This window comes from Ursus americanus, chromosome 5 (genome assembly GCF_024610735.1).
Source record: "Ursus americanus isolate L20-20 chromosome 5, mUrsAme1.1.p, whole genome shotgun sequence".
Lineage (NCBI taxonomy): Eukaryota > Metazoa > Chordata > Mammalia > Carnivora > Ursidae > Ursus > Ursus americanus.
The window spans coordinates 60,284,072-60,308,888 of record NC_142131.1 but is presented as its reverse complement, the minus strand read 5'-3'; the positions used below and the strand labels follow the sequence as shown (position 1 = coordinate 60,308,888).

The 24,817-nt window shown below is 53.4% G+C and overlaps 3 protein-coding genes across 12 annotated transcripts in view; 2 read left to right on the top strand and 1 right to left on the bottom strand.

Annotated features, from left to right (window-relative positions):
• LOC148110129 (interleukin-3-like) overlaps positions 1 to 24,817 on the bottom strand; it is a 194,441-nt gene that overhangs the window by 20,267 nt on the left and 149,357 nt on the right. The window lies entirely within an intron of this gene.
• Positions 3,192 to 4,947, top strand: IL3 (interleukin 3). Its single transcript, XM_045795037.2, has 5 exons — positions 3,192 to 3,350; positions 3,448 to 3,483; positions 4,483 to 4,575; positions 4,703 to 4,738; positions 4,843 to 4,947. The coding sequence occupies exons 1-5, from the start codon at positions 3,192 to 3,194 to the stop codon at positions 4,945 to 4,947; spliced, it is 429 nt and encodes a 142-aa protein (XP_045650993.2).
• On the top strand, positions 16,769 to 22,665 carry CSF2 (colony stimulating factor 2). Its single transcript, XM_087862303.1, has 7 exons — positions 16,769 to 17,109; positions 17,210 to 17,251; positions 17,949 to 18,074; positions 20,695 to 20,901; positions 20,980 to 21,012; positions 21,431 to 21,568; positions 22,335 to 22,665. The coding sequence occupies exons 1-7, from the start codon at positions 16,951 to 16,953 to the stop codon at positions 22,461 to 22,463; spliced, it is 834 nt and encodes a 277-aa protein (XP_087718429.1). The 5' UTR covers positions 16,769 to 16,950; the 3' UTR covers positions 22,464 to 22,665.

The window sequence follows — 24,817 nt, the reverse complement described above, 5'->3', positions numbered from 1 at the left end:
GAGGATTAAATGAGTCAACCAGGGAAAAGAACTGAGTGCCCAGCATTTGCCAAGTGCTGCTCACTGGGCGTTAGCTGTTCGAGTCTTTCCATGCAGTTCTCTGCCTCTGCACCAGAATCCACTCAGTCTAGCCTCCCCACCATTGATGGTCCAGAGAACTCCCCCACCCCCTCACTGGCCACCCTGCTGTCCTGACTCTTCCTCGCCATTCTCCCCACAGGCACTAGACTGGGCTTCCTGGAACCCACATTTTCCCAGGCTACACACCTCCCTGGTTAAACACCCCACGATGCTTCCAACGCTCCTAACATGAGGCCTAAAACCTCCTTCTTCTTTGATAGCCTTTGTAGGTACTTTTAAAATAAGAGACAAACACTATAAATGTCAAGATTTCCAATAGCAATATTCGGGTTTTCTTTGCTATACTGCAATACAAGTCAGGGCTTCAAAAGGAGAATTTGCAGGAATGTTCAGCCTCCCTAGCTCCAAAACTGACTGAACTTTAAAATGCCCTCAAGGGGCGCCTGGGTGGCACAGCGGTTAAGCGTCTGCCTTCGGCTCAGGGCATGATCCTGGCGTTATGGGATCGAGTCCCACATCAGGCTCCTCAGCTATGAGCCTGCTTCTTCTTCTCCCACTCCCCCTGCTTGTGTTCCCTCTCTCGCTGGCTGTCTCTATCTCTGTCGAATAAATAAAATCTTAAAAAAAAAAAAAAGTAAAATGCCCTCAAAAAGTCCTTTGAATTAAAAAAAAAATGAAGTTTTTCTCTAAGAAATCACGTTTTTGTGCTCCCGTCCCTAAAGCTTTTATACAAAAGGTAACACCAACCCATCCTTGAGTGGTCAACACCCTTTGTCTCTGGGGAAAGGATCCCCAGCCTTACCCCAGCTGAGTACTTCATATATTTTTTCAGCTTTTAAACTCAAAGTCTAATAGGGCAGACAAGAACAAATCATGGTAATACAAAGAGCAAATGCTATATGAGGCCTATACAAATTATGTTGGGAGAGCAGATGATAATATCTCGCATTTATTAAGCTCTTATGAGTTGAGACTTTATTTTATTTATTTGTCAGAGACAGAGAGAGAGAGAGAGCGCGCGCGCACACACAAGCAGGGAGAGTGTAAGGCAGAGGGAGAAGCAGGCTCCCCACTGAGCAAGGAGCCTGATGCGGGACTCGATCCCAGGACCCTGGGATCATGACCTGAATCAAAGGCAGACCCTTCACCAACTGAGCCACCCAGGCGCCCCCAAGTTGACTACTTTAAATCAGAACTTCTGCAATGTCATGTGAATCACCTGAGGGTCTCGTCAAAATGCAATTTTTGATTCAGAAAGTCTGGGGTGAGGCCAGAGTGTCTGCACTTCCAACAAGCTCCCCACTGAAGCAGCAGTTCTGAGGTCCAAGATGAGAGAAGCAAGGCTGGCTATTAGCCTCTCCCCACAAGACTGAGTTTCTGAAGGAGAGGGACCAAGTCTCTCCCGGGGTTTACATACAGCAACTGCTAGTAAAAGTTTGTTGAATAAATGATGCCTAGTGAATACCTAGCCGTAAGGTTCCCTGTGTGTTGCCTATGAGGCACTCCACGTGCTCTGTGAGGATGCTCTGGGCCCAGATCCCGGGACCTTTCCTGGCCGGTGGCTGAGCAGGGAGCCATGCATATTGGCTACAGGCATCATTCTCACAGAAGTGCCTTGGGCCACAGCTTCCTTACCTGCCTCCTCGGCAGCCACATCCTGGTCCTTGTCTTTACCAGATCTGTTCCCTGCTCAGAGGCCTGAAATCCCCCAGTTTCCCTGCCTCAGCATAACCTCCTATCCTTCATCTCCCCACACTGATTGTATCACATCTCACCCTGACCCCTGGCTCTTCCATCCTGCCTCTCCTGTTCCGCCGCCCCAGTCCCAGTTATCTCAAAGACCTCTTCCCCACGCCCTGCCACATTCACCCCTTTGCCAAAACCCCGTTCTGGGCCTGTGTCAGGGCCTGACACGCCTCGTGGGACAGTGGTCCCCCTCTCCCTTCAGGGGCTGCCTCTGGGCCCCCGCCCCTCCTGGTTTTCCTGCTTTCCTGGTTCTCTATGGCCTCCTCTATGGTCTGTCCCTGCCCTCTTCCCCACTCTGCAAAGGCTTCCTACTGGGCCTGTGCCTGCCAAATCCATACTCCCACAGACTGGGATCCAGACCCCTGCAACACAGCTCTCTCCGCTGTTCACCGGCCCCCATCGCTAGAGACTGAGGGCTGAAGCCAAAAGTTGCCCCCCCTTCACTTGCCTCACCCCTCACAGCTTCCAGTCCACCTCCTAAACCTTCCCCGACCAGCCCCCTCCTCCTGTTTCTCAGTGACAATTTCCTCAAAGGTCCCTATCCTCAGGTCCCTGAACCCAGCTCCTCTGTGCTACCAAAGTGACTACCCAGGGCTTGCAGCCAGGCCTCCACTAGAGGTTAAGATCCCATAACACAGGGCAGAGTCAGGCTGTCAGACCAATGATAAAAGAATGGGCATCAGGTGGCCTGGGCTCCATCTGCCCCCTCCCCCCCAGCCCCAAGGAACAGAAAGTGCTGAGGACAAGCAGCCCAAATGCCATGAGGCAAACCACCGGGGGCTTTAACACCAGGAACTCAGCATTGGGGTGGGGGGTCGTCAAGAGATGTACTTCTCAGTAGATGAGCCCACATGTGAACAGTTAGCTGTGTGACAGGCTTCCAGACAAACTGTTGTCTGTTCCAGTGGGCCTTCACTTGGACACCCACATAGGACCAGGCAGTGCCAGGCGGGGTGGGCAGCAGAGGGTCAGAGCTGCCCAGGAGATGGCAGGACCAGGTCCCATGGGGCAGGAGGCTTGAGGCAGCTCAGGGTCAGGCAGCCCCTCACCTGTCAAAGCCATTCTCTTACCTCTTCCCATTCTGTCCAGCGGCCAGCACATCTCTTTTCCTTGGCAAGAGGAGATAACCGCTGAGTAATTTTTTTTTTTCCAAGTTTCACTGATCTCCAGCACTAGAAAGTGATGAATAAGTCTGTGGTTTGCTATGAAGGTTCCATGTCAGATAAAGATTCTTCCGACGTCCGCCCCTCTCATCGAGGTGTAGGCACGCGGCCTCGGTGTATAAAAGAAGGGAGACTGTGTCGGATGCTTCAGAAGGCCACAAGGGACCAGGACAAGACAGAATACGCCCTGCCAGCCTGAACATGCACAGCCTCCCCATCTTGCACGTTCTCCTGCTCCTGCTTGGACTCCGAGCCCCAATGGCACAGGGGCGCTCCTTGTCCGCATACCAGCCTAAGCAATACTTCAAGATGATCAGTGAAATTATGGACATCTTAAACAATTCACCCTCACCTTCAGAAGTGAGTAACTGGGATAAGGCTGGCGGAGGGCAGGGAGGGGCTGCTAGGTGTCTCAGGCCAACAGGACTCACAGCTCTCTCTCCCTCTGCCCCCACAGGAAACCTTGGACCCAAATGAGACAAGCACCCTGCTGGTAAGCACTTAGCCCACACTCGGGCACACCTGGATCACCTGGGTGGCCGTAGGCATGTCAGCCCACCTTGCCTAGCCTCTGTGTTTCATCTGCGAACAGGGTTAACAGTGGGGTCTCTGTGAGAATTATGTGGCACCAGTGAACAGAGTCACCAGACCAGTGTCAGGTGCTAACAAGTGTTCGATACATTTCCCCAGCCGGGTCTATAACAGGAAAATCCTTCTTCTTTTTTTTTTTTTTTTTTAATTAAAAATGAAAAGGCAGCTCTAGGTGAACAATTCCAAAGGCCTTAAGCTCTTCATTTTTCAGTGGGGCAGCCTAAAATTTCCCCCATGAACTTGCTTCCTTCCTTTTCCTTAAGACACTGAATCTTGCTTCTCATGCTGACTGGCCCTGGGCATTATCATTTACTCATTTTTCCTAGTTTCAGTTGGCTTCCACGGTTATCTCACTTTTGTTTGCATGGCAATCCTTGGGTTCAACAAGAGGTTGAATCCCTCCTGAGTTTATTGGCCATGTATATCCCCCTCTTTTAAAAATGCGTAGTTCACAGGCTGCACCCATGTCCTGCTGGGGGTGGGGTCTCTGCAATTTTCTTCCTGATTTTTAGGAGCCCTTCATTCAGTCAAAGCATTAATCCTGTTATCTGGCCTCTTAGCTGCAAATATTCCCCTTGGCCAGTCCTCCACCTTCTGTAGATCTTGTTTTGGGCAATGTTTTTCCCCCCAAGTGCAGAAAGATCCCCCCAGGCCCTGTGTGCAGCTTACCTGGAGCCAGGGGCTGGGGGCTGAGGGAAGTAGGCCTTGCTTGGGGTACACACTCACCTCGAGGCCTGTGCACTTAGGGGCATCTCAGGGACCCACCTGGGGCAAGAAGGGGACTAGGAGGGGGTTGTCCAAAGATGTCCCTGAAAACAAACTTGGAAAACTGGGGATGACTTCAGCCATGGGAAGGCTAAACCCCAACCTTCTCCCCGATGTGTATTCTTGGTCCCCTTAGAACACTACCCTTCTGAGGCCAAACCTGGATGCATTCTTGAATGCTACCAAAAATTTCTACAACAGTGAATCGCTAATCTGGAAAAATCTTAAGGTGGGTAAAGCTGTTGAGGGTTTTGGGGATCCCTGCTTTAGCCCTGATCAGCCTCTGGGAAGGGCAGGCAGGGCCTGTTCCTTTTCCGGGCAAGTCTCTGACTGTCTGCTTTGGTCTCTTCCCACAGGAATTCCTGCCACTCCTGCCCACTCCCACACCCAGGGTAAGCTGACCCCCAAGATGCCCCTGCAAGTGGTACTCTCAGCCCTGACCCCTAGCGTGTCATCTATCTTCCAACCTAATGCCACCATCCTGGTTTCTTCACAGGGGCAACCAATCTCTATCGAGAATAACTTGGGTGATTTCCAAAAGAAGCTGAAAAAGTATCTGGAAGCCCTTGACAACTTTCTGAATTTCAAGAACAAGCAATGAGTCCTAGGATTCTCAGTCTGATGCCCCCTCCATCTCTGGGCCTTCTCACCCTGGGGCCTCAGACGTCAGACACAGCAGGACACGGGAAGACTCCGGGGTGTCTCTCACACAGTTCAGGACTGGAGGGATTTCATTTTCTCTCATCGAGTCGGATGAATTGTTCATTATCTAATTTCTGAAATGTGCTGCCCCCATTTGGCCTTTTGTGATGATGTTCTCATTTTTATCCTATTGAAGTTATTTATTTATGTAAGTTTTTATTTATTACCTTATGCAATGTGAAGTGTATTTATTTTAGTAAAGGAGCCTATGTCCTGCTCCTTCTAAATAAGACTCAAGAAGGGGACTTGGGGCTTTTTCATTTGTACCTCAGGTTTTAAACTGATTTCTACACATCTGAGAAAATAAACCGCACTCTCTGAACAACTGCTTTGTTGCCATTGTCTCGGTTTGACTCAGGTCTTAGTAAACCTCTCTTGCCTGATGATTGAGCAGCCCTCCACCCCCCACCCCCAGCAAGTCTCCCTGCCACCGGATGGGCCTCAGAACCTACACTCTGGCAATCTGTGCTCTACTGGGGAGCCAGGTTGAGTTTTAGAAAATGCAAATCTGACCAGGTTGGTCTGATACTTAATTTCCCAGTCCTCAGGGGCTTCTAGACCTTGTCCTTATCCTTAGAATAGCAAAAGAGGCCTGCCTCCACCTGTTGTTCCTATTTCTTTATGCCTGCAAGTACCAACCTCCTTGATGTGCCAGCCAACAGAAGCACTGTGGCTTCCTGGATGAACCACACACCTTTCTTCATACTTCTAAACTTCTACCCACATGACACCTCAGCCTAAAATGCCCTGATCCTGACTCTGCGTGGTCAGTTCCTACTTCAGAGACCAAGTCAAAGGCTGCCTATCTCTGCTGTCCACACTATTCCAGGACAGAGCTCTTGTCTGAAATAGGTAGGTAGACAGGGACCCACTGGCAGGACAGCCATGTAGCCCAGGGCAGCACAGACTGATGTGCACGGTGGAGGCTGGGAGATCACCGAGTGTGGCTTCATTGTACACCTGACTCTTGACATTCCAGGGAGCCTTTGGCCCTGAATGCCTCCCTCTCTGGCTTCCCAGCATCCTGCATCTCCTCCAGGAGGTTGTGGGGGAGAAAGGGGAGAGCGAGGCTTCCTCTGTCACCATGCTAAGGAGCAATGTCATCCCCTCTGACTCGTCACAAGTCCCATAAAGGCTTTGGATGCCAACAGCAGATGCTGGGGGCCCAGCCCTCTTCTTCTCTGTTTCCCTCCTTGATCCACCCCTCCCCTTACCTGATGGGTAAGGAACAGCCCAGGTGCTTGAATGAGACAGCACGAGGTGAAAGAGTGATCTGCTACTACCTCAGAAATATATTCCTTCACATTCCTCCTCCTAATAAAATTCTGTGTTCCCACAAAAATATCATTCATCCCCCTTCTCTCCAGCCTGGCCCATAGACGGCAATGTGGGTGCTCAGGCAAGATTCTGTGTTGCACTCCGCTGTGGGAGGAGCTGGAGAAGCTCTGCAGTTTCTGATGGAGCCACTAGAGGGAGCTCGGCCATTGGGTGAGAGTGCTCCAGCGTCCTGGAGGAGGATCTGAGAGCGGGCACCGAGTGTCCGGATTCTGAGCTGCCCTTTCTGCTTCTCTGGCTCCCCTGCCCCACTCGCTCTCCCACCCCCACCTGGTTGCTGGTCCTAATTTGTGAGGCATTTGTGACCCACTCCCATGTGCCCAGGATGAGTCCCTGCTTGTCACCTCCTCTTCACTCCCTGGAGAGTGGGTCATCAGCTTTCCACCTTTGCTAGCCCTGCTACCCTCTGTCCTGGTGGAGAGGAGACAGACCCTGTGGCCTGTCCTGCCATGCTTCTCCCACACCTCATTCTCGGCAGGCCGGAGCCAATGGTGGATGGAACCAGCTCATACTGGCTCACAGAGCCAACTGTTCAATCAATCTTTTAAAAAGTTGCCAGCCAGTTATCAAACCATCTGTAGCTTGCAATTGGGCACAGTGACAGTATTTACACTATGGACATTGCCAAATGCTACAAAGTGGACTCCTTCCACTGGGGATCTGTTAACTTCTACCAGCTGCTGGAGCTCCTCTCCCCTGAGGTGTGGGGAGGTAGCTGGCAGACTGCCATTTTGTTCTTACTTGGCTGTCCCCATTCAGGGCCCCTTCTGGAAGCTCCTTTTGTCCTGAAGCCACACTATTTCCATTCCAGGCTGGATGGCATGACATTCCTTCAGTGTCTTGGAATTCATCCATTCAGCAAACTCTGGCTGGGCACCTGGATGCTCGGGGCTATGGTGGTGAACTAGCCAGATGGAGGGGGTCCGGGGAGGTTGCTTTACATTGAGTGGTCTGGGAAGGCCTTCCTCAGCAAGTCACACATGGGTTACAACCTGAATGAAGAGAAAGTGCCCATTGTGTGACAGTACGGGAGAAAAGAGCTCTGGACAGAGAGAACAGTGGAAAGATCCAGAGACTGAAATGGCTGAAAGCATTCACAGAACAGAAGGAAAACTGTGATAGGAGCGAATGCTGGTGGGAAGCCCCACAACCCTCTTTCAGCCTCTCCCCTTTCCCTCCTCAGGCCCAGGCCCTGTGTTAGTGACTAATGACTACCGAAGGCGGGAGTGAGTGGTCAGGTCAGGACAGACCTGGTGCAGGAAGATCTGAGGGGGTGTGTTTGGTGGGGGCGGGGGGGGGGGGAGGGGAGGTCAGCAAAGACAGGCCCAGAAAGCAGGGGGAAGACAAGTGGTGATGACATGCTCGAGAGGAGGTGGGCCTTTTCAGATACTCTGGGGTCTTCCCTTCTTACAGAACAGTCCACCCTGATCCAGGCTGGACTGGGATGATCATGGGCCTGACCTACTGAGGCTCACCCTTGATCCCAAACTTCAGATCTTGCCTGGGGCCAGCAAAGCCCTGGGCTGGGGCCTGGAACCAAGTGGTGGTCAGTTCCCAGTCAGGCTGGGGCCCTTCTATACCATGCTCAGCCACCTGCAGGGAGAGGTGATGATTCCCTGGCCTAATGGGAGGTCCTGGGGTGCTCACATCTCCCCTGCAGGTCTGTCAGTTTCACGTCTTCTCCCTGAGCCTACCTGGACCAGACCGGCCTTAGTGCCAGGTCTGTAAGTCCATTGGCCACTAGTGGGCAGCAAAGCCCCATCATAAGTCCCAGGACGGTCTTCTGAAAGTCAAAGTTCCCACCTTTACAAATTCAAGTGCCTTTTCAGCAGCAAAGTGTATGACCTCAGCCCGGGATTTTATTTTTTAATTTAAGAAATATTACAGCTTTTCATCAGAAGGGCAATATAAGAGAGCATATATGCTCTTTACTGAAAAACTTGGAAATACAGAAAAATCAAGCAGAGAGAAATCGCTAGAAGGCAAGCCTGTTAGGAGAGGCTCCCTCAGAGAGGCATCAGCACCTCACTCTATAGCAAGCATAGATGGGCTCTGCTCTTCCCACCCTGTCCTGGAAACTGCATGTGACTCAGTTCAGTAAATACCTGGAGGACTTTCCACAGCTTCCTAGGCTGGGGCCAGGGGTTGGGAGATGCTGAGCCAGGCCCTGGGGACCACTTGGCCATGTCCCAGCACAGTGTCATGGGGGTTATTATAGACAGACACAGTGATGGATGAACAGGTATGGGTCTTGTTAGAGGGGCTTTCCACAGATGGTGATCACAGGGAGCTTGAGAAAGGACTAGGGGGTTCATCTTGCAGAGAGATGTAGGGAAAAGGATGGTAGGCAGATGACACTGGAAGCAAAGGAATGAAGATCTAAGACTACAGGGTAAGCTGGGAGCACGGGGAGCAGCCAGGCCACTTATAGGGCCAGAGTGTGCGTGCCAAGTGGCTCAGTGGAACCAGGCCCTCCAGAGCTCCCTTGGTCACTGCCTTTGCCCCTGGAGCCCAGTCATCCTGGGCCTCAGCCACCTCTGGGTCTCAGCCTGGTCTCCCCCTCCCCCACCCACCCCCCACCCCCCACTCCATTTATTCCTCTCTGATCCCAGGACAGCCCCGCCTGGCCTGGCCTCTGTGGAGATAGCAAGACCGAACAACTGTGCCCTGAGAAAGGGTGCGTGTATGGAGGGAGAGGGATAGGATGGTGCCACATCAGCCGTCATGTTTAATGTCCACAGGAAGGAGCCAGAACAGAGGGAGAGAGATGCTGAATGAAAGAGGAGCAGGTCAAGCAGAGCAGGGTCCTTGGGCCCAAGGTGGGCGGGAGGGAAAGGGAGAGGCAGAGGCTGTGTGCGCCAGAGTGGAGGGTTGAGTGAATTCCCTCTGGGTGACAGGGCCTCAATTTTTCCCTTGAAAACCTCAGGTCAGGCTTATGGAGGGGGAGATGGATCAGGCAAAATTGCTGCTGCCCTCCTGGACCAAGGAGAGTCTCAGGGAATCCCTTCAATGACCCCATGAAGTCTATGACTAACCCCATTTTACATATGAAGAAACTGAGGCACAGAGAAATTAAGGGAGTCTGACTGCAGAGCCTGTGAATCCTTAAGCCGCAGTGCTTTGGCCAATGCCCACCGAGGCACAGGAGCCTTTCGAGCCTAGTCCCCTGGCTGGACCCAGTCCTCTAGAGGTACCTCCTAGCTCTATAGCCTCATGGTTCCAGCTCCAGGGGCAAGCAGCACAGCCACAGAGCCCCAGCTCCATCTTCCACTCACCATGCCACCAAACCTTGATCACCCAAATCCTCTACACGCCCACTGCCCCTCTTCCTACCCAGTGCTGCCCACATACACACGCACTGGGGCTTAGATCCAGAGCTTGGCCCTCCATGCTCCCATCCATGTTTCCCCATCCCCACGCCTCATGGAGTTTCTGAGAAAGAGACCACTGGTTCACAGAATCTCCCACCTCCCACCCAGCTCCTCAAAGACCCCAAGCTTAGCTTGCACCACAGCTTAGGCTCATTCTGTGACGCCCTCCTTCTTCCCTCCAGAAGCCCTCCCTGTCCCCCAGGCTCACAGAATCCTAGTCTGAAGCCTTGTTAGTGCTTCCTCAGACAGGTGCTCCCAATTCCAGCTGTCCCAGGGACTTCCTTCAGTGGGCACCATGCAAGTGCCCTGACCGAGCCCTGCCCTAGAGGGTATATGGGCTGTGCTGAGACCGACCAGGTGCAGCCAGGGACAGCAGGCTGTGTGGATGAAGACGTGCACCTCTGCAGTGGCCATGTCAGGGAGGCACGGGGAGGGTGGCCTCTGGAATGGGAGGGGAAAGAAAACGGCCAGCTGTAGCTGGGTACGGGAGGACAGTCATAGCACAGAGCCATAAGAGCACGGGAGTGGGGAGTGGGATGGTGGGGTGCTCCCTGCCCTCCTCCTTCCACTGTTTCTGTCCTGATCCTTGTGGGCCTACAGGGACCCTTCTGAATATGGTAGTAACGATAACAACAACAAAAACAACCAGCCATTGCTCCCCCTCAGAGGGGCTGTGAGCCTTGAATCAGGCAGGGTCATGAAACACCAGGGACAAACCCACCTGCACCAGTGGGTACCCAATAAATATGACTCTGTTCTCCTCTGGCTGGGGGCCAGACTCAATGACTGCTTGTTCCTACAAGACAAGGCCCTGGGCCACGGGCAGCCTGGGACCACCTCCTCCTTGCCAGAATGGGGGGCAGGACTATGGAGGGCAGTCCCCTGTCTGGATGTTCTCAGTTAGCTCTTTCCCTGTGACTGACTTTCCAGTTAGTTGACCTCATATATCCAGGCTGCCCAGCAAGATTTGCCTCCTGGGGCTGGGAGGAGGGAGGTATCTGGGCACTGGGGAAGGAGTCTGTACAGGGAAAGACCCCTTCAGGGAAGCCTACCTCCAAACCTTGAGAGGGCTATGGAGGCTGGTCCACATCCCAGCAATCACTCTCCTCTCTTAAGGCCAAGGAGATGGAGGCCAGGGGCGGGGAGGCACCCACCCCGCCAAAACAGAAAACATCCCTCCATGCAGCCCATGGCTCTCCAACAACTGCAAAGTAGGCCTCCAACCTCTTGTGGAGATGAGCCAACTGGGGCTCAGACATGGAAGTCACAGCCTGCGGTCATGCAGCAAGAAGGGCCAAGCTGGGGGGCGAGCTTCCAGCTCTGCATTCATTATAAAGGGAGCTGCTGCATCCCAGCAGGCGACACAGGTAACTCAGCACAACCCATACTAGGGGGTGGCCTGAGGAGCGAGAAATCATTGTTGGGGGAGAGAGAGTTTTGAGTCTGTGGCCCCAAGGCTGGGAGGAGAAATTCCCAAGGACCTCCTTCAGCCATCCCAGAGACACTTCATGGGCCACCCTCCTCCACAACTCCTCCATTCACTGTCACCTTTATCACTACTCCTCCCGGACCCTTGGCCTGAGAGCAGGGGTTGTTCACTCCTGTGAGGGGCTAGGGGGCCTCTGAGTAAGGTGCCAGAAGGAGGCAGAGTGCTCTGCCCAGAGGCAGAGGTACACAACAGGGAGCAGAGGGTGGCCTTGAGGCTCAAGGCCAGGGTCCTCTGGGACCTAAAGAACCAGAAGCAAGAGATGTGAATGCCTACAAAGAGCCTCAGTGAGAGTCTGAGGGAGCCTGGGCATTCCAGAAATGTCCTGAAGGAAGCTCATTCCAGAACCACAGAACAGAAAGCCCACATCTGCAACCTTGACTCTGGCCCATCAGCTCCAGAGAGAGGCAGGTGTGGGAGCTGGGCACAGACTGGACTGGAGTCCAGCCCCAAACACAAAGGGCAGTGAGGGGCATGCCAGGACTTTGGGAAGTTGTTAAGGCTTGTGGTCTAATGATTTTTCTTTCTTTTCATTTTTAATGCAGCACCCAATGGCTCTTCCCCAAGGAAGCAAATAAAGGAAGTGACTCCTTCTGGGTACTTGATGACACTCCTAGCTGGGGATGAAGCCAGGGGACAGAGATTCAGAGATTCATGGGCAGAGGATGCACTTCCAGCTCTGGAAAAAATGCTCTGGGAGGGAGGCATCACGGAGCACATGCGTGGTGCACCCACCCATGGGGTGTCACTGGCCTGAGCGTGCAGTTGCTGGGTCCTGAGGAAATAGCAAGGAATCCCCAAGAACCAAAGAGTGAAGCAATAAAGGGTGTGTCATCATTCTTGGCCCAGCCTTACAAGTTGGGGACCCCTGAGCACTACCCGAGGCCCAGCTCACTCTGTACAGCCCTCTGGGAGGAGAACTTCCTCTTCACCAATGACTTCCAAGTGTCTTGGGTCCTGACCTCTCCTTGACCTCTGGGCCCATGTAGCCACAACTGCCAGTGTCTTTCTGGAGGTCCCCTGGCCTCTTAAACTTGCCACATCCAGTCCAGTCTAGAACAACTCCCCAAACTTCTCTGCTACTACGAGTCTCTCCCACTGTAACAAATGGCCTCACTGTCCACCCAGCTGCCTAAGCCAGAACCCTGAGTGCCAGACTCCTCACTCACCTCCTGGCCCAAACCCACACATGCAACTGGTCCCCTCAAGGCCTTAACTGTTTTCACCCATACTTCTTGATTGCCCCCTTCTGTCTGTTCATTCTCCATGCACATGGTGGTTGATGCCCTTAACACTGTGTCCGTGAGTCTGGGCATCACCCTCCCTGCTCCCTGCCTAACGTGACCACCAATCGTGAGCTCTGAGTGCAGGGGCTGTGAGGTTGGCCACATGTGGTGGGTCCTCCTATAAGCTTGGCTGTATGCAATCAGAGTCCACACATGGTTAATGGTTAATCACGATCAGAACTTTCCAGACCAGTCAGGACTCACCAGTGCCAGGGACTGGGGACACCCAAAAAGCAGGATAAGAATTGAGGCTGGCTTGGACAGGCTGGGTCTTTTTGAGCTATACCCCTGAGGACCTACACAGAGGAGATGCAGGAGGGGTCTGCCTGGAGCTGTTACCACAAAGGTCAAAGAGGTTGCTTATGTGTCTGGTGTGGCCTGGAGAGATCAGGATCCCTTCCCAGCGAAGAATGAGCCACTCAGGGTGCTGTCCCTGTACCAGGGTGTCTTCAGCATGATGCCGGACCCTGTGAACCCTGAGTCTGGGTGGAGGCTGGGCTTTCTAACTCACTGCATCTGTCCACAAAGATGCCGTCAGGGGCTAGGGCTGGGCAAGGGGCAGCTGTCCCTGCAAATTCCAGCAAGGCTAAGCCTCTGCCCGCTTTGGGCTTCAGAAATCTCCCAAAGTGGTGGGAAGAGAAGAAAGGTTGAAGCACTGCCTCCTCCCTGGGAGGTTTCCCCCACAAAGTTTCTGGATAGGCAACAGTTTCCTCTGTGAGGCAAGGATAATTAAACCCACTGTAGAGATAAGGGAGCCAAGGCTTAGGAAAGAGGGACGCTCCTGGGGTACCCAGGGATCAGTGGTGGAGAGCCTAAACCTGAAACACAGAGGTGCCTGGACGGCAAGCTCTGGTGGAGAAATTCTGCCCTTGGCCCCCAGGGCTTCCCTGGGACATTCATAGGCCACTCTGGCTTCCCTGCCAACACTTGGAGGAGCGCCCCTTTACAGCGGCCATGAGGGGTAACATCCCTATGCTGGTCTAGCCAGGTGAAGAGCATTTCCTGACTTTCTGATCCCTGAGACAGTAGCAGGAGTCAGGGGAGCAGGAACGGATGTGGGTTCAAATCCTGTGTCTGCCATCACTGACTGTGTGAGCTAGGCGGGGCCGCTGGACTCCTGGACTCCCACACCAAGGGCTGGCCGGCCCAGGGAGGGTGAGATCAGCTGAGATGCTCATGTAGAGGTCCCACGGGATATAAAGCACCAGGAGGCCCGTTTCCTTCCCATCGTGATAACTTCCTCTGCGATAAGGAGCTCAGAGTGGCCACAAGCCTCCATTTCCTCCACAGACTGTGGGAGGACACTCACAGGAAACCCCTTCCAGAGTGTTTTCTCCTGGCCCTGTGGGAAGGCGGGGCCAAGAGGAGTCACACTGCCCACCACGGTCCCTGCCCCCACCCTCCCACAGTCCCATCCGGGGCCCCTGAGTCAGCACACGCACTCGATGTTATCGCTACCACTTTCCATGCGGTGCAATCTAGGAATGCCTGCTCGTGTCATGGCCTCAGCCTTGATGTCATCTTTCCAGAAGAAAGATGTGTGGCTGCCCACGAGCCTCATGGCCAAACCCAGGGACTCTGTTCTTCGCACGGTGACTTTGGTGCCTGTAGGCCTGCTGCTGGAATTAGCTCCTACGGCTCCTGATTCTCCTCCTTTCCTGCTCTCCCCAAGCCTTGGCCACTGGCCACTCACTTTTCTCGCATGCCCCTAGCCCTTAAAAACTGCTGTGCTGGGCCCTCAGCCCTTCTTCCTGGCTAACCCTCTCTGGCCTTAGTGATTGCATGGACACAGACCATCCACATCCGGGTCTGTCTCCTGCACAAGCAGCCTCCAAACCACTGTCACTTCCTGTGGGTCCTGAGACACTGCAGACCTGCTCCTGCATTCCTAGGTGCCCATCTTAGACACCTGGACAGTGGTTCTAACTCTTCCTACTTACATTCAAAAGCGCCCTCTGGGGAGGGCGTTGAGGAGATTAATCTTGCTTCTCCATCCATGGGGCTACAAAGTACAGAAAGGCAGGGCCCTGTTTTCCACCATCCCTATATCCTCCTCCCCTGCTGGGAACCTAGTAGGTGCTCAATAAAAATGAATGAATTAGTGAATTACTCCATTATATCATCAAATCCTGAATAATTCTACCTCCTAAATCTCTCTGGAACCTGCCTTTCTTCACCATACCTGATCCTAAAACTTTGTCCCTTTGTTCCCCAAACACTCTTCCACTAGGCTGTTCTCCCACAATCTGACTTGCCCACCCGACACTACTTCCCTTTCAGCCTGTGCTGGGGGGCACCATCTTCCAGGAAGCTCTTTGATCTCCTGTGAGCCCCCAAACTGGGATAAGTGTTCCCTTGGGAACACATCCCTCAGCTCTGAATTTCCCCCATCCCAGTCTGGATCCAGTGCTGCCTGTCTCCCCTACCAGGCTGAGAGCCTCCAGGGTCAGATGTGAGGGCCACTGGGAGGGTCCCCTCCACTCCCTCCCCAGCACAGGGCCTGCTGTGGATTGGAAGAGTTTGTTGACTAACTGTCTGAGCTGTGACGACTCATTTCCAAAAGAAAAGTCACCTTCCATCTCAGAGGGGCCACACCAGCTCTGTGCCTCCTTGACTACCAGCTTAGCCACTGCCTGTGGCCCCCACTCTCCACCACCCAGGTTCCAGAACACCATCTGACACAGATCTCCACTCTGTGGCATCTGCATCTAGTATTCTTGACCTCTCCTATGCCTCCTAAGAGCTCCCTGGCAGAGGCTGATCAGAGCCCTCAAGGAGAAGAGAGAAGGACCAGGGCCTGGACATGCCATACTCTCACCCCAGCCTGGCCACCTAGGAATGTTCCACCAGGCCCAGAAGGGCAGGGATGGCATCATGTTAGGCCCCAGTGGGGTCTGGAGGACTAATGTCTGTCTTCTCTGTGTAAGAGCAGCAACACTTCTGCCATCCAGTAAAACCTGCCAGGGCCGCAGGCTCGGGCCACAGTACTTGAACCGTGAGTTCTACCTGCTGTCGAGGGGTGTCTACCTGCGCCCAGTAGAGTATCATCACTTGTGTCCTACCCCATCAAACCTGACTAAATCTGGGGGTCAAAAACCTCCCACCCATTGAGGGAGCTTCTCCATTTCAGAAGGCCATCTGCAGAGGCACAGGGGCTCACATGGGTGCACCTCATGTAAAACATCCAATCACACCGGCACACAGACACTCAGAAATGTACACGTGGGCACCCACACCCCTACGGTCATGAAACTGCGAGTATGGGGCAGCAAACACAAACTCGTGCTGTCCTCTCCAAACTCCATTGTGAAAATCAAACACTCGTCAGCCCCTCAAGAGCCTGTGGCTTTTTCAGAAGCAGTTCCTGTTCCACAGAGAGGCCTCTGGAGCTGGAGGTGAGCTGGGGCAGGGGCCATGTAAAACTTAGGCCTGGAAGACCTTGTCTGAGAAGCCGTGCTCCCCTGACCCCTGCCAGGGGCTATATGTAGGAGTGCAGTGCCTATCTCTGGTGGGCAGTCTGACCTGCAGAGGGAGGTGAGGTTCACACAGCTCAGAGCAAAGAGTCCCTTACCAAGGTGGTACTGGAGCCAGAACTTGAACTCAAAGCCCCAACCCACCTCTGCAGCTTGGGGGTTGAACACAGCTGTGAAAACCGGGACTGCTGCTGTCAGATGGGATCTTACCATGAAGGAACGTCTACAATCTTGCCGGATGGATGTCACATGCACACACCTGTCATTCTCCCTGCTCACAGGACAGGGGCTGTGGGGCAGAGGTCCCTGGCTGAGCAGAGCTTGCCGACCACTCTGGATTCTTGCTGGGAGCTGTCGCAGGACTATGCCATTTGGCTGAATTCTGCCTGGGTGGACAGTGGTGCAGGTCTGTGAGTGTCTTCCTCCCACTCAGATCTCTCACTGTGGCCACAGGAGAGGGATCTAGGAGGAGAAGGGGAGGCTGGGGTTGGAATGGGCCCCAGGGTGGGCACAGCCAGCCCATAGGCTTCTGGGGATTAGAAGCAGGGTGGAGAGCCTGGGCGTAGGAGCTCAATCCAGTATCTCCCGGGCCCCGCCCTGGCCACTCCAGGCCAGGAAGTCCACGCTGTGCCCAGAGGCCCCTCAGAGGGAGGGGGCAGCCTCATTGGCCAGACTACCCAGGGAGGGCTGGAGAGTGCTCAAGGAGGCAGGCGGATGCGCCGCCAGTTCTTGGAAGGGCTCATTAACGAAAACCCCTGAGCCTGACCACCTGGAGGAAAGGCTCACCGTTCCCATGTGTGATAAGGGCCAGGAGATTCCACAGGTCAGGTAGTTCCCCCGCCTCCCTGGCGTTTTGTGGTCACCATTAATCATTTCCTCTAACTGTGTATATAAGAGCTCTTTTGCCAGTGAGCCCAGTGCTCAGAGAGAAAGGCTAAAGTCCTCAGGAGGATGTGGCTGCAGAACCTGCTTTTTCTGGGCACTGTGGTCTACAGCATCTCCGCACCCACCAGCTCGCCCAGCCCTGTCACTCGACCCTCTCAGCACGTGGATGCCATCCAAGAGGCCCTGAGACTTCTGAACAATAGTAGTGATGATACTGCTGTGATGGTGAGTGAGGGAGGGAGTGCAGGCTGTGGCTGGGCCACCTCACTGGCCTGCACTGGCCCTGCCTATGAGCTTAATAAAACGGTATTCTGCTTTTCTACAGAATAAAGCAGTAAAAGTCGTCTCTGGAATGTTTGACCGCCAGGTAAGATGCTTCTCTCTGACACACCTTCCCAGAGACCTCTACCTTGGGGGGTGGCTCCATTGCAGATGAACTCTCACAGGGTGGTCGGTCCACTTTCTCTCCAGTCAGCTGGCTGCCAGGAGAGGCTCTCAGGAGGCCACTGGCCTTGCCCCTGTGGCAGTCACGTGAACTCCTTCATTAGCTGAGCAGCCATGGACAGACCTAGCATCCAAGGGGCCAGGGGTCACCAGGGGACAGGTGGGTAAGTGGGAGTTACTTTAAGAACAGGGGCTGTGGGCTTGGGGCACTCATGAGACTAAGCCCTGTGGACACAGTGTGCCGGCTACAGAGAAGCACAGAGAGATTTCAAAGGAACAAGCCTTGTTCACATAGGTCGGGGGGGGGGGATGCCCCACACTACTACCTTCTCCCCAAATGGTGGGGGGATAGCGACCTCATTTCCTGGGGCCTGGGACCCTCTCGAGATGCCAGGGAATGTGGCTATGCTAGCTGAGGGTGGCCTGAGCTGAACGGTGCAGATTCATGTTATTATGAACACAGCAGTATGTATGACTGAATCCGACATCATCCTGTGCCCCTCCCAAGTCCTACGCTTGGGGGACAGGGCTGAGAACAGGAAAGAGTGACGGGGAGGGTGTCATGTGCCCACCAGAGGGCACTTGTCCACTACTCACCAAGAAATGGACATTTCCCACAGGAGCCGACATGCCTGCAGACCCGCCTACGGCTGTACAAGGAGGGCCTGCCTGACAGCCTCATCAGCCTCAGGAAACCCTTAACCCTGATGGCCAAGCACTATGAGAAACACTGCCTCCCTACCCCGGTGAGTGCCATGCCAGGGTCCCAAGCTGGAAGGTCTTGGTCTAGGAGGGAGGAGGAGTGGATAAGGAGGGACCTTTGGCTGTAACTGTTCAGGACCCCAAAGGGGTTCTGTGTCAACAGATTGTCAGGATTAGTACCTTTAGAGAGAGAGCAGCCCTGCCCATTTTCATCCCTAGGAGTTAAAGCTATAGAGCTCCGGGGGCCTATATACTTCCTAGTGGGAGATGCTTCTGTCCTTATTATCATTAATGAGGTCAGAGATGAGGCAAACCCAAGGAAACTCAGGTCCTGCCTAAGGTCCGAGGTGTATTCCGGGGCCCAAGTGCCACCTCTGTGGCCCCTTATGAGGTGTCTAATTGCATGGAAGCAGTGAGGGAGTCATACCCAGATTGGACAAAGGCCCCGAACACTCCTCTCCTGTAGAGACTGAGGCTTGTGGCCTTGACTCCTGCCCCTTCTGTGCTGCTGGCCTGAGAGCAAAGAGATGCCAGCCCAACTGCCCAGCCCAGCAGACCAGCTTCAGGCTGGCATGTTTTCAGGCCCCTGGCCCTGGCTGCCACTGGCAGGGCTGTGTACCCTTCAGGGGACACATGGTGGCAAGCTTGTCATCTGACCCAGGCCAGCAGGCGGGCTCCAAATGGGCCTTCCGGCCTCTGCGTTTTACAGGGCAGTGCAGAAACACCCTGGTGCTTCCCCCACATTACCCACTCACACCTGGACTCAAAGTTTTCTTGTTCTTTTTAAAAATTTTTTTTAAGGAAACTCCCTGTGCAACCCAGACTATCACCTTCAAAAGTTTCAAAGAGAACCTGAAGGAATTTCTGTTTAACATCCCATTTGACTGCTGGCAGCCAGAAACAATGGAGGCCAATGCAGCCAGGAGCCAGTCCTGAGAGCGTGGCTCACAAATCACTGCGCTCCTACCCACGGATTGCTGAAACCCAGGATCTTCACCTTCGAGGGACCACAGGGCAGGCCAGGGCCGTGGGGGGCACGGACTTGCTCTGGGCCATGCTGCCCCTGATACCGGCTTGGTATACATATGAGCGGGGAATGTTTTACATTGGCAGGGATCAGTAATATTTATTTATATATTTATGTATTTTAATATTTATTTATTTATTTATTTAAGATCATACTCTATAATATTTATTCAAGATGTTTTACCATCATAATAAATTATTAAAAGCCTGTTCTTATTTGTGCAGTTTCCAGTTTGTTTTCAACCATGAGCAAATGCTGATGGTGCTCTCCACCCACAGGGCAACGGGGGCAGTGGGGAGGAGCTGCCAGGTTGGGGAGGGGGCAGGGAGCTCCAGCAGGGGCAGCCCTGACAGAGCAGAGGGGAGGTAAGAGTTGGCCTGGGCGCTGCACGCTGCACACCCAGACGTGCATCGCTGGATACTCAAGGGCTCCCACTGTAGAAAGAGGTTTTCAGGTTCACATGGGAGTCCAAGGCACCTGGTCAGTGGGAACTTTGTTCCAGCAAAAGGCCATCATACTTCCTGAGAAGGCTTGGGAGCTCCTGGGGCTTGGCTGGCCACTGGCTGAATGGGCTGCCCTACTGCGAGGCAAAACACCTGTGCCCTCAGAGGCCTGGCCCTGCGGCCACAGCCTGATCCTCACACTCAGGGCTCCAGCCACTCCCAAGCTGTTCAGGGGAAAAACAAAAAACAAAAAACCCACAGGGGTCAGAGCCCAGCATATTTACCAAACTCTCCCCCAGATGGGTGATCCTAATCTCCGAGAGTCAGAATGTATATTCAGAATTCGTCAGTACATGGCTCTAGTGTGGCATTTTTCTGAGCTGGCTTTTGTTTTTACACACAGTTTTGCATCTAACCAGGCACCTTCTTCTAAAACCCACGACCTTCAGGCCCAGAAATAGCAGTGCTCCATTCTTCCCTTGCTTTGCCAGCCTGGTTGGAGGTTGTGTTCTGGAACCTGTTCCCCTGTGTCCCTCCTGCGGACTATGAGGAAGTGGGTGTGTCCTCAAATGTCAGGTGGACAGTACAGCAAGGCCAGCCTTCTCCTTGACAGGTGGGCCTGAGGAAGCTGGCTCAGTGCAGCTGTTGCCCCTTGCCTCGGGCTCTCTCCACCCCACCTACTCTCTCTGCTCTGGCCTGCACCTGCAGACAGCACTGGTTCTGGCCAAAGACCTGTCCCAACAGGCAGGCACAAAGGTCATTACTCGAAATTTGATTACAAATAAAAATTCTTGGGGCGCCTGGGTGGCACAGCGGTTAAGCGCCTGCCTTCGGCTCAGGGCGTGATCCCAGCGTTATGGGATCGAGCCCCACATCAGGCTCCTCCGCTATGAGCCTGCTTCTTCCTCTCCCACTCCCCCTGCTTGTGTTCCCTCTCTCGCTGGCTGTCTCTCTCTCTGTCAAATAAATAAATAAAATCTTAAAAAAAAAAAAAAACAAATAAAAATTCTTAGACCAAGCGTGATTTTCAGCAAAGACAAGGATCCATGAAGTGTGCTGTGGTCATAGAAAATGCATGAAAAGCACATTTTGCCCAGCGATAAGGTCCTCTCTCTCTTCCACGTAAGCCAGTGATGACTGATAAGAGATTTAGCATTTCCTTAGACTCACATATAAAGGTACCCCTCTCCACAGAAATGCTGCCAAGCCCAGGCTCAGATCATCTTGGAGCTACGCTCAAGTCCTACCATGTACCTCTACGTGTTCCTGGCTTGTGCACTCTGGGGATCAGAAAACCATTGCGCCTCCATGATGACAGCCAACATGTCTGCCTACGACAACCACACTGCAGTCTGTGCTGAAATTCAGAAAGAACTCTCAGCTGACAACATTATATACAACGTAAGTCTGGGTCTTCATCAAACATCACTTTGCTCTCAGTGGTCCTTTACGTTTCTGACTAATTTCTCCCGCTTTCAGGGTTCCTTCAAAAGGCCCCAGAACACCAGTGAGGTAAGGTGCTGTCGCTGCATGGACTTTTCTGACCACATTTGAAATGGATCATCACCCCAGTCGGCACCCAGCACAGAGATAAGAACAAAAGACAATGGAGTGAGGAATCTGGGGGGAAAAGCAGAGTTTGAGTTTGGGGCCTCCAGCTCAGCCAACAGATGAACCAGTGGCCAGGTTCTAGGCTTTTCCAGGCTTTCTGATCATCGCCCCAGATTAGCCCTGGGCCTGGGGAGAAACAAGACACCCACTGCACCACTCCCACTGAACCTATGGAATACCTGTGGAACAATCAGGGTAGGGCCTGAATTTGAATTCAGGGCTCCATCTAGCCAGGGTGACCAGGGATGGACAAGGCTGGGGGTCAACTGGTGCTCTGCTATACACCACCACCAAACCCCTGCCCTTCACCCCATTTCAGGAGCCCTGCTATGGGGAGTTTACGAAGGACTTCATCTCCACCCTGAAGGAACTTACGAAATCTAACGAGCATGACCGTCACATAAGAAAGGTTTATAAGGACATGAAAGAACTCACCAGAATCTGCCCAAAGCTGAAAGTAAGTTGCTATTTGCTCTTAGAGGAAACTTAGGCTACCACAGCCAGAGGCCCAGCGGGATCAAGGGCTTCTTAGAGCCCCCACTTGTGAGGCCTTATGTATTACTTTCAGACCCAAAAGAAGTAGACTCGCTGACAGGGGCTGGGGCTTAGGTGGGTGGGGACTTAGGGGTTGTTTCAGACGTTTCTGTGATGCCCTCTGCCAAGTCGCCATGCACAGGGGTCAGTGTGGAGCAAGTCTGAGACAGGTCAGAGCAGGGGTGTTGTGTATGCAGCCTGGGGAGAGGGAAGGGCTGCTCAGGGCCAATCCCAACTGGGCAGCCAGTCCAAGGGAGTTACGGTTTGACCTGCCCCTGGGGCTCTTTCTGGGCTGATGAGCCCCACTGGGAGCCCACTATGTGTGGATAGGCAGTGGTTTAGGGGAGTATGTTCTTGGGAAATGACCGAGGTATTCCTCTGTGTGCCCCCTGTTTACACAGGCCCCTGTGTGCTCCCACCCTGCTTGTCCTTCTGTCCCTGTCCTGGGCAGCTGTGGGACCTGCCCACACTTCGCTGGCTCTCTCCCCACGGCTACAGATGGGCCTCAGACCCTGTGCTCCACTATCACCAGATGGCCCCCAGTGAGCCCCTAAGACATATGGGAAGGGCCTGCCCAAGTTATCTCCTAGGCAGTGGAGGGCTTACAGGACCCTTGCAGCTGGTAGAAGAGAGTTTGTTTTTATTTTTTTCTGCTAAAGATATGACTTAAATATGTATTTCTTATTTAGCCAACAGAATCACCCAAGAACTGTACTACTGAGGAAAGTAACTTCTCACAGTTCAAGGAAGCCTTACAGAGTGTTGTCATATCCATAGAAGGATGGAAATCCTGTAAAAGCATCAAGAGCAGTCTCTGAGACCCCATCCTCTCACTGAAGCCTGGTTAGAGCTGCAAAAAATAGGATTGGAGAAGTCTTGGGAACGATTTATATCCGGGTGGGGTGGGAGTTTGCTGGCCCTGGGCTGGCTGACGAGACTGTGGGCGGCTAATGGCAGCAGGGGTGTGCCTGAGGAAATATTTCTGTAACTGATACAATAGCACACATTACTTCAATAAAGCTGGCGAATGTAAATGCTGGTGAGGGAGAGTCATGATAGAGTTCAGTCTCCTGGGGCTCATGACAGACGGGAAGGGGCAGGGGGCTGTGGTTGATGGCCCCATTACCAGGACTCCTGACCTAGAGAGCCAGGAGTCTTTTAGGAGGAGAGGCCTAAGAAGGAGCCCCACTTCATCTGGTCCTCTGCTGCCCCTCCCGTGCGAAGTGGACACACAGGAGGGGCTCCATCAATGTCTGTGCAGCTTGTTACTAGCCCTCTTCTCCCCATGTCCTTCAGAACTCAAATCTGATCCTTTCCCAGAACTCCCCACCCCCAGCTTCACTCAGGACCCAGTCACCCCTGGATCCAAGGGCCAAGACTCAAGGCTCAATGCCCTCCCCTGTGTGGTCTCTACTACTGCTCCTGGAGGCTTTAAATCTAATTCATCATCCACTCTCTCCTGCCCCTTGCTGACAGCTGATATGACCACAGAAGGGTCAGACCCGGTAAATGGCTCAGGAGAATGGGGGCTTGCAGCCTACTCACAGAGGACTGGGTACATTGGGAAACTTGGACCACAGTCAGGGGGGCCCCACAGGGACCAGGGACATCTCTAAACCCCCAGATTCTTTTAGACCAGCAAATAGCTATCTGACTTCCAAGTAAAGCTCCTAACCTACAAAGCCTCTCACAACACCTTTCAGAGCCACCTTGGCATAAAAGCCCACTCGCCGACTAGTGTTGCCCTCTCTCCCCAAGAGCATGGGGCGTGCCCTGTGGTGAACCCACCAGCTGTTCTGGTCCTGAAGTGCTGCCAGGCTGAACTAGCGAGCTCCGACCTTTCATCCTCGATTCCAACCCTAACCCTGAAGAGTTTACTGGAGGTAACAGCCTCCTACCATCCAAACCTCTCAGATCATGAGCTCCTTCACCAAACCAGGAAAGATAAAGATCTACATTCTGGAATATAATTAGGTATCAAGCTGCAACCACAATATGGCTCAGGCCAGACCTGTCTGCAACATCCGCCTTCTGACAGACCTTGCCTAGCTCTGAAGCTTCAGATGATGCCTGCAGCCAACGCACAGACCTACCATAGCCCTGCCCACCCCCATCCCTTGCTCTAGACTTCTCAGACCACTCCCTGCGCATCTCCACCTTGAGAGGCCACAGTGGGCTGGAGGTCAGCAAATGTGACTGAGCAAAGTTGCCAAATTATCTCAGAACATGGAGGGTAGCCCCATGACTCAGGTGTCAAGGCTGATGGGGTCAGTGGTCAAGGATGGTTACAGCCCTGAGGAAGCCCATGATGCATCCCCCAGAGGCTGGCAGCTCCTGTCCCTTGGGCTCCCCACATGGGTGCTCAGGGTTCCCAAGGTTACTCCTCTGTGATGAGCGCTAGAGCCTGTGGGATGCAGGGAAGGGTGGGGTTGTAGAGACACACTAGTGAGAAGACCCACCACTTTACTGCCCCAGCCTCCTCTGAGCCTGAGGCATCTAACAGTAGAGGACTGGGGGCTGGCATGTACACACTTGTCATCCCATTACTGTGTTTAGGACATCAGGGTGTACACAGGCCTGGTGTGCCACTAACTTGCTGTGTGACACTGGACAGGTACCTCGGTCTCTCAGCCACAGTCCATAAAGGCAGGGTGGGCTCTAGCCTAGGTTCAGGGTCTTTGTCATGCTATAGGGCCTCAGAGCATCAACTCTAGGGAAACGAAGGTTGACAGAGAGGCTCTGGTGCCTCTTATGGGAAACAGGAAAGTTGGTAAGAATACAGGTGGGAAGGCAGCTCTTCCACAAGGAGTAACTGCCTCCATCCCCCTGCCACCCTTAAACCTTGGCCAAGGCTCCCAAACAGCCATCCATGAAGAGACCCTGCAGTGAGAGCCACTTGGGTTTTCTATGTGCCCTAGTTTTCCCTCTAATTAGACTCATATCTGGACAGTGATACTGATCCTGTTGGGAGCTGGAACTAGGTGGGAGGGCCTTTTTGGGTACTGCTCTGGAGACCCAGGCAGGCCGGAGCCCACAGTTCTCTGGGAGCCTAGTGGCACAACTGCTTCAGCACCTACAGAGAGGCTGGTACACTGGAAGGCTGGAGCTCTGGGCTGGACACCTGGGCACAAGAGGCATGGCCTGACCTCTAGCTGACTGGGAATAGCCCTAG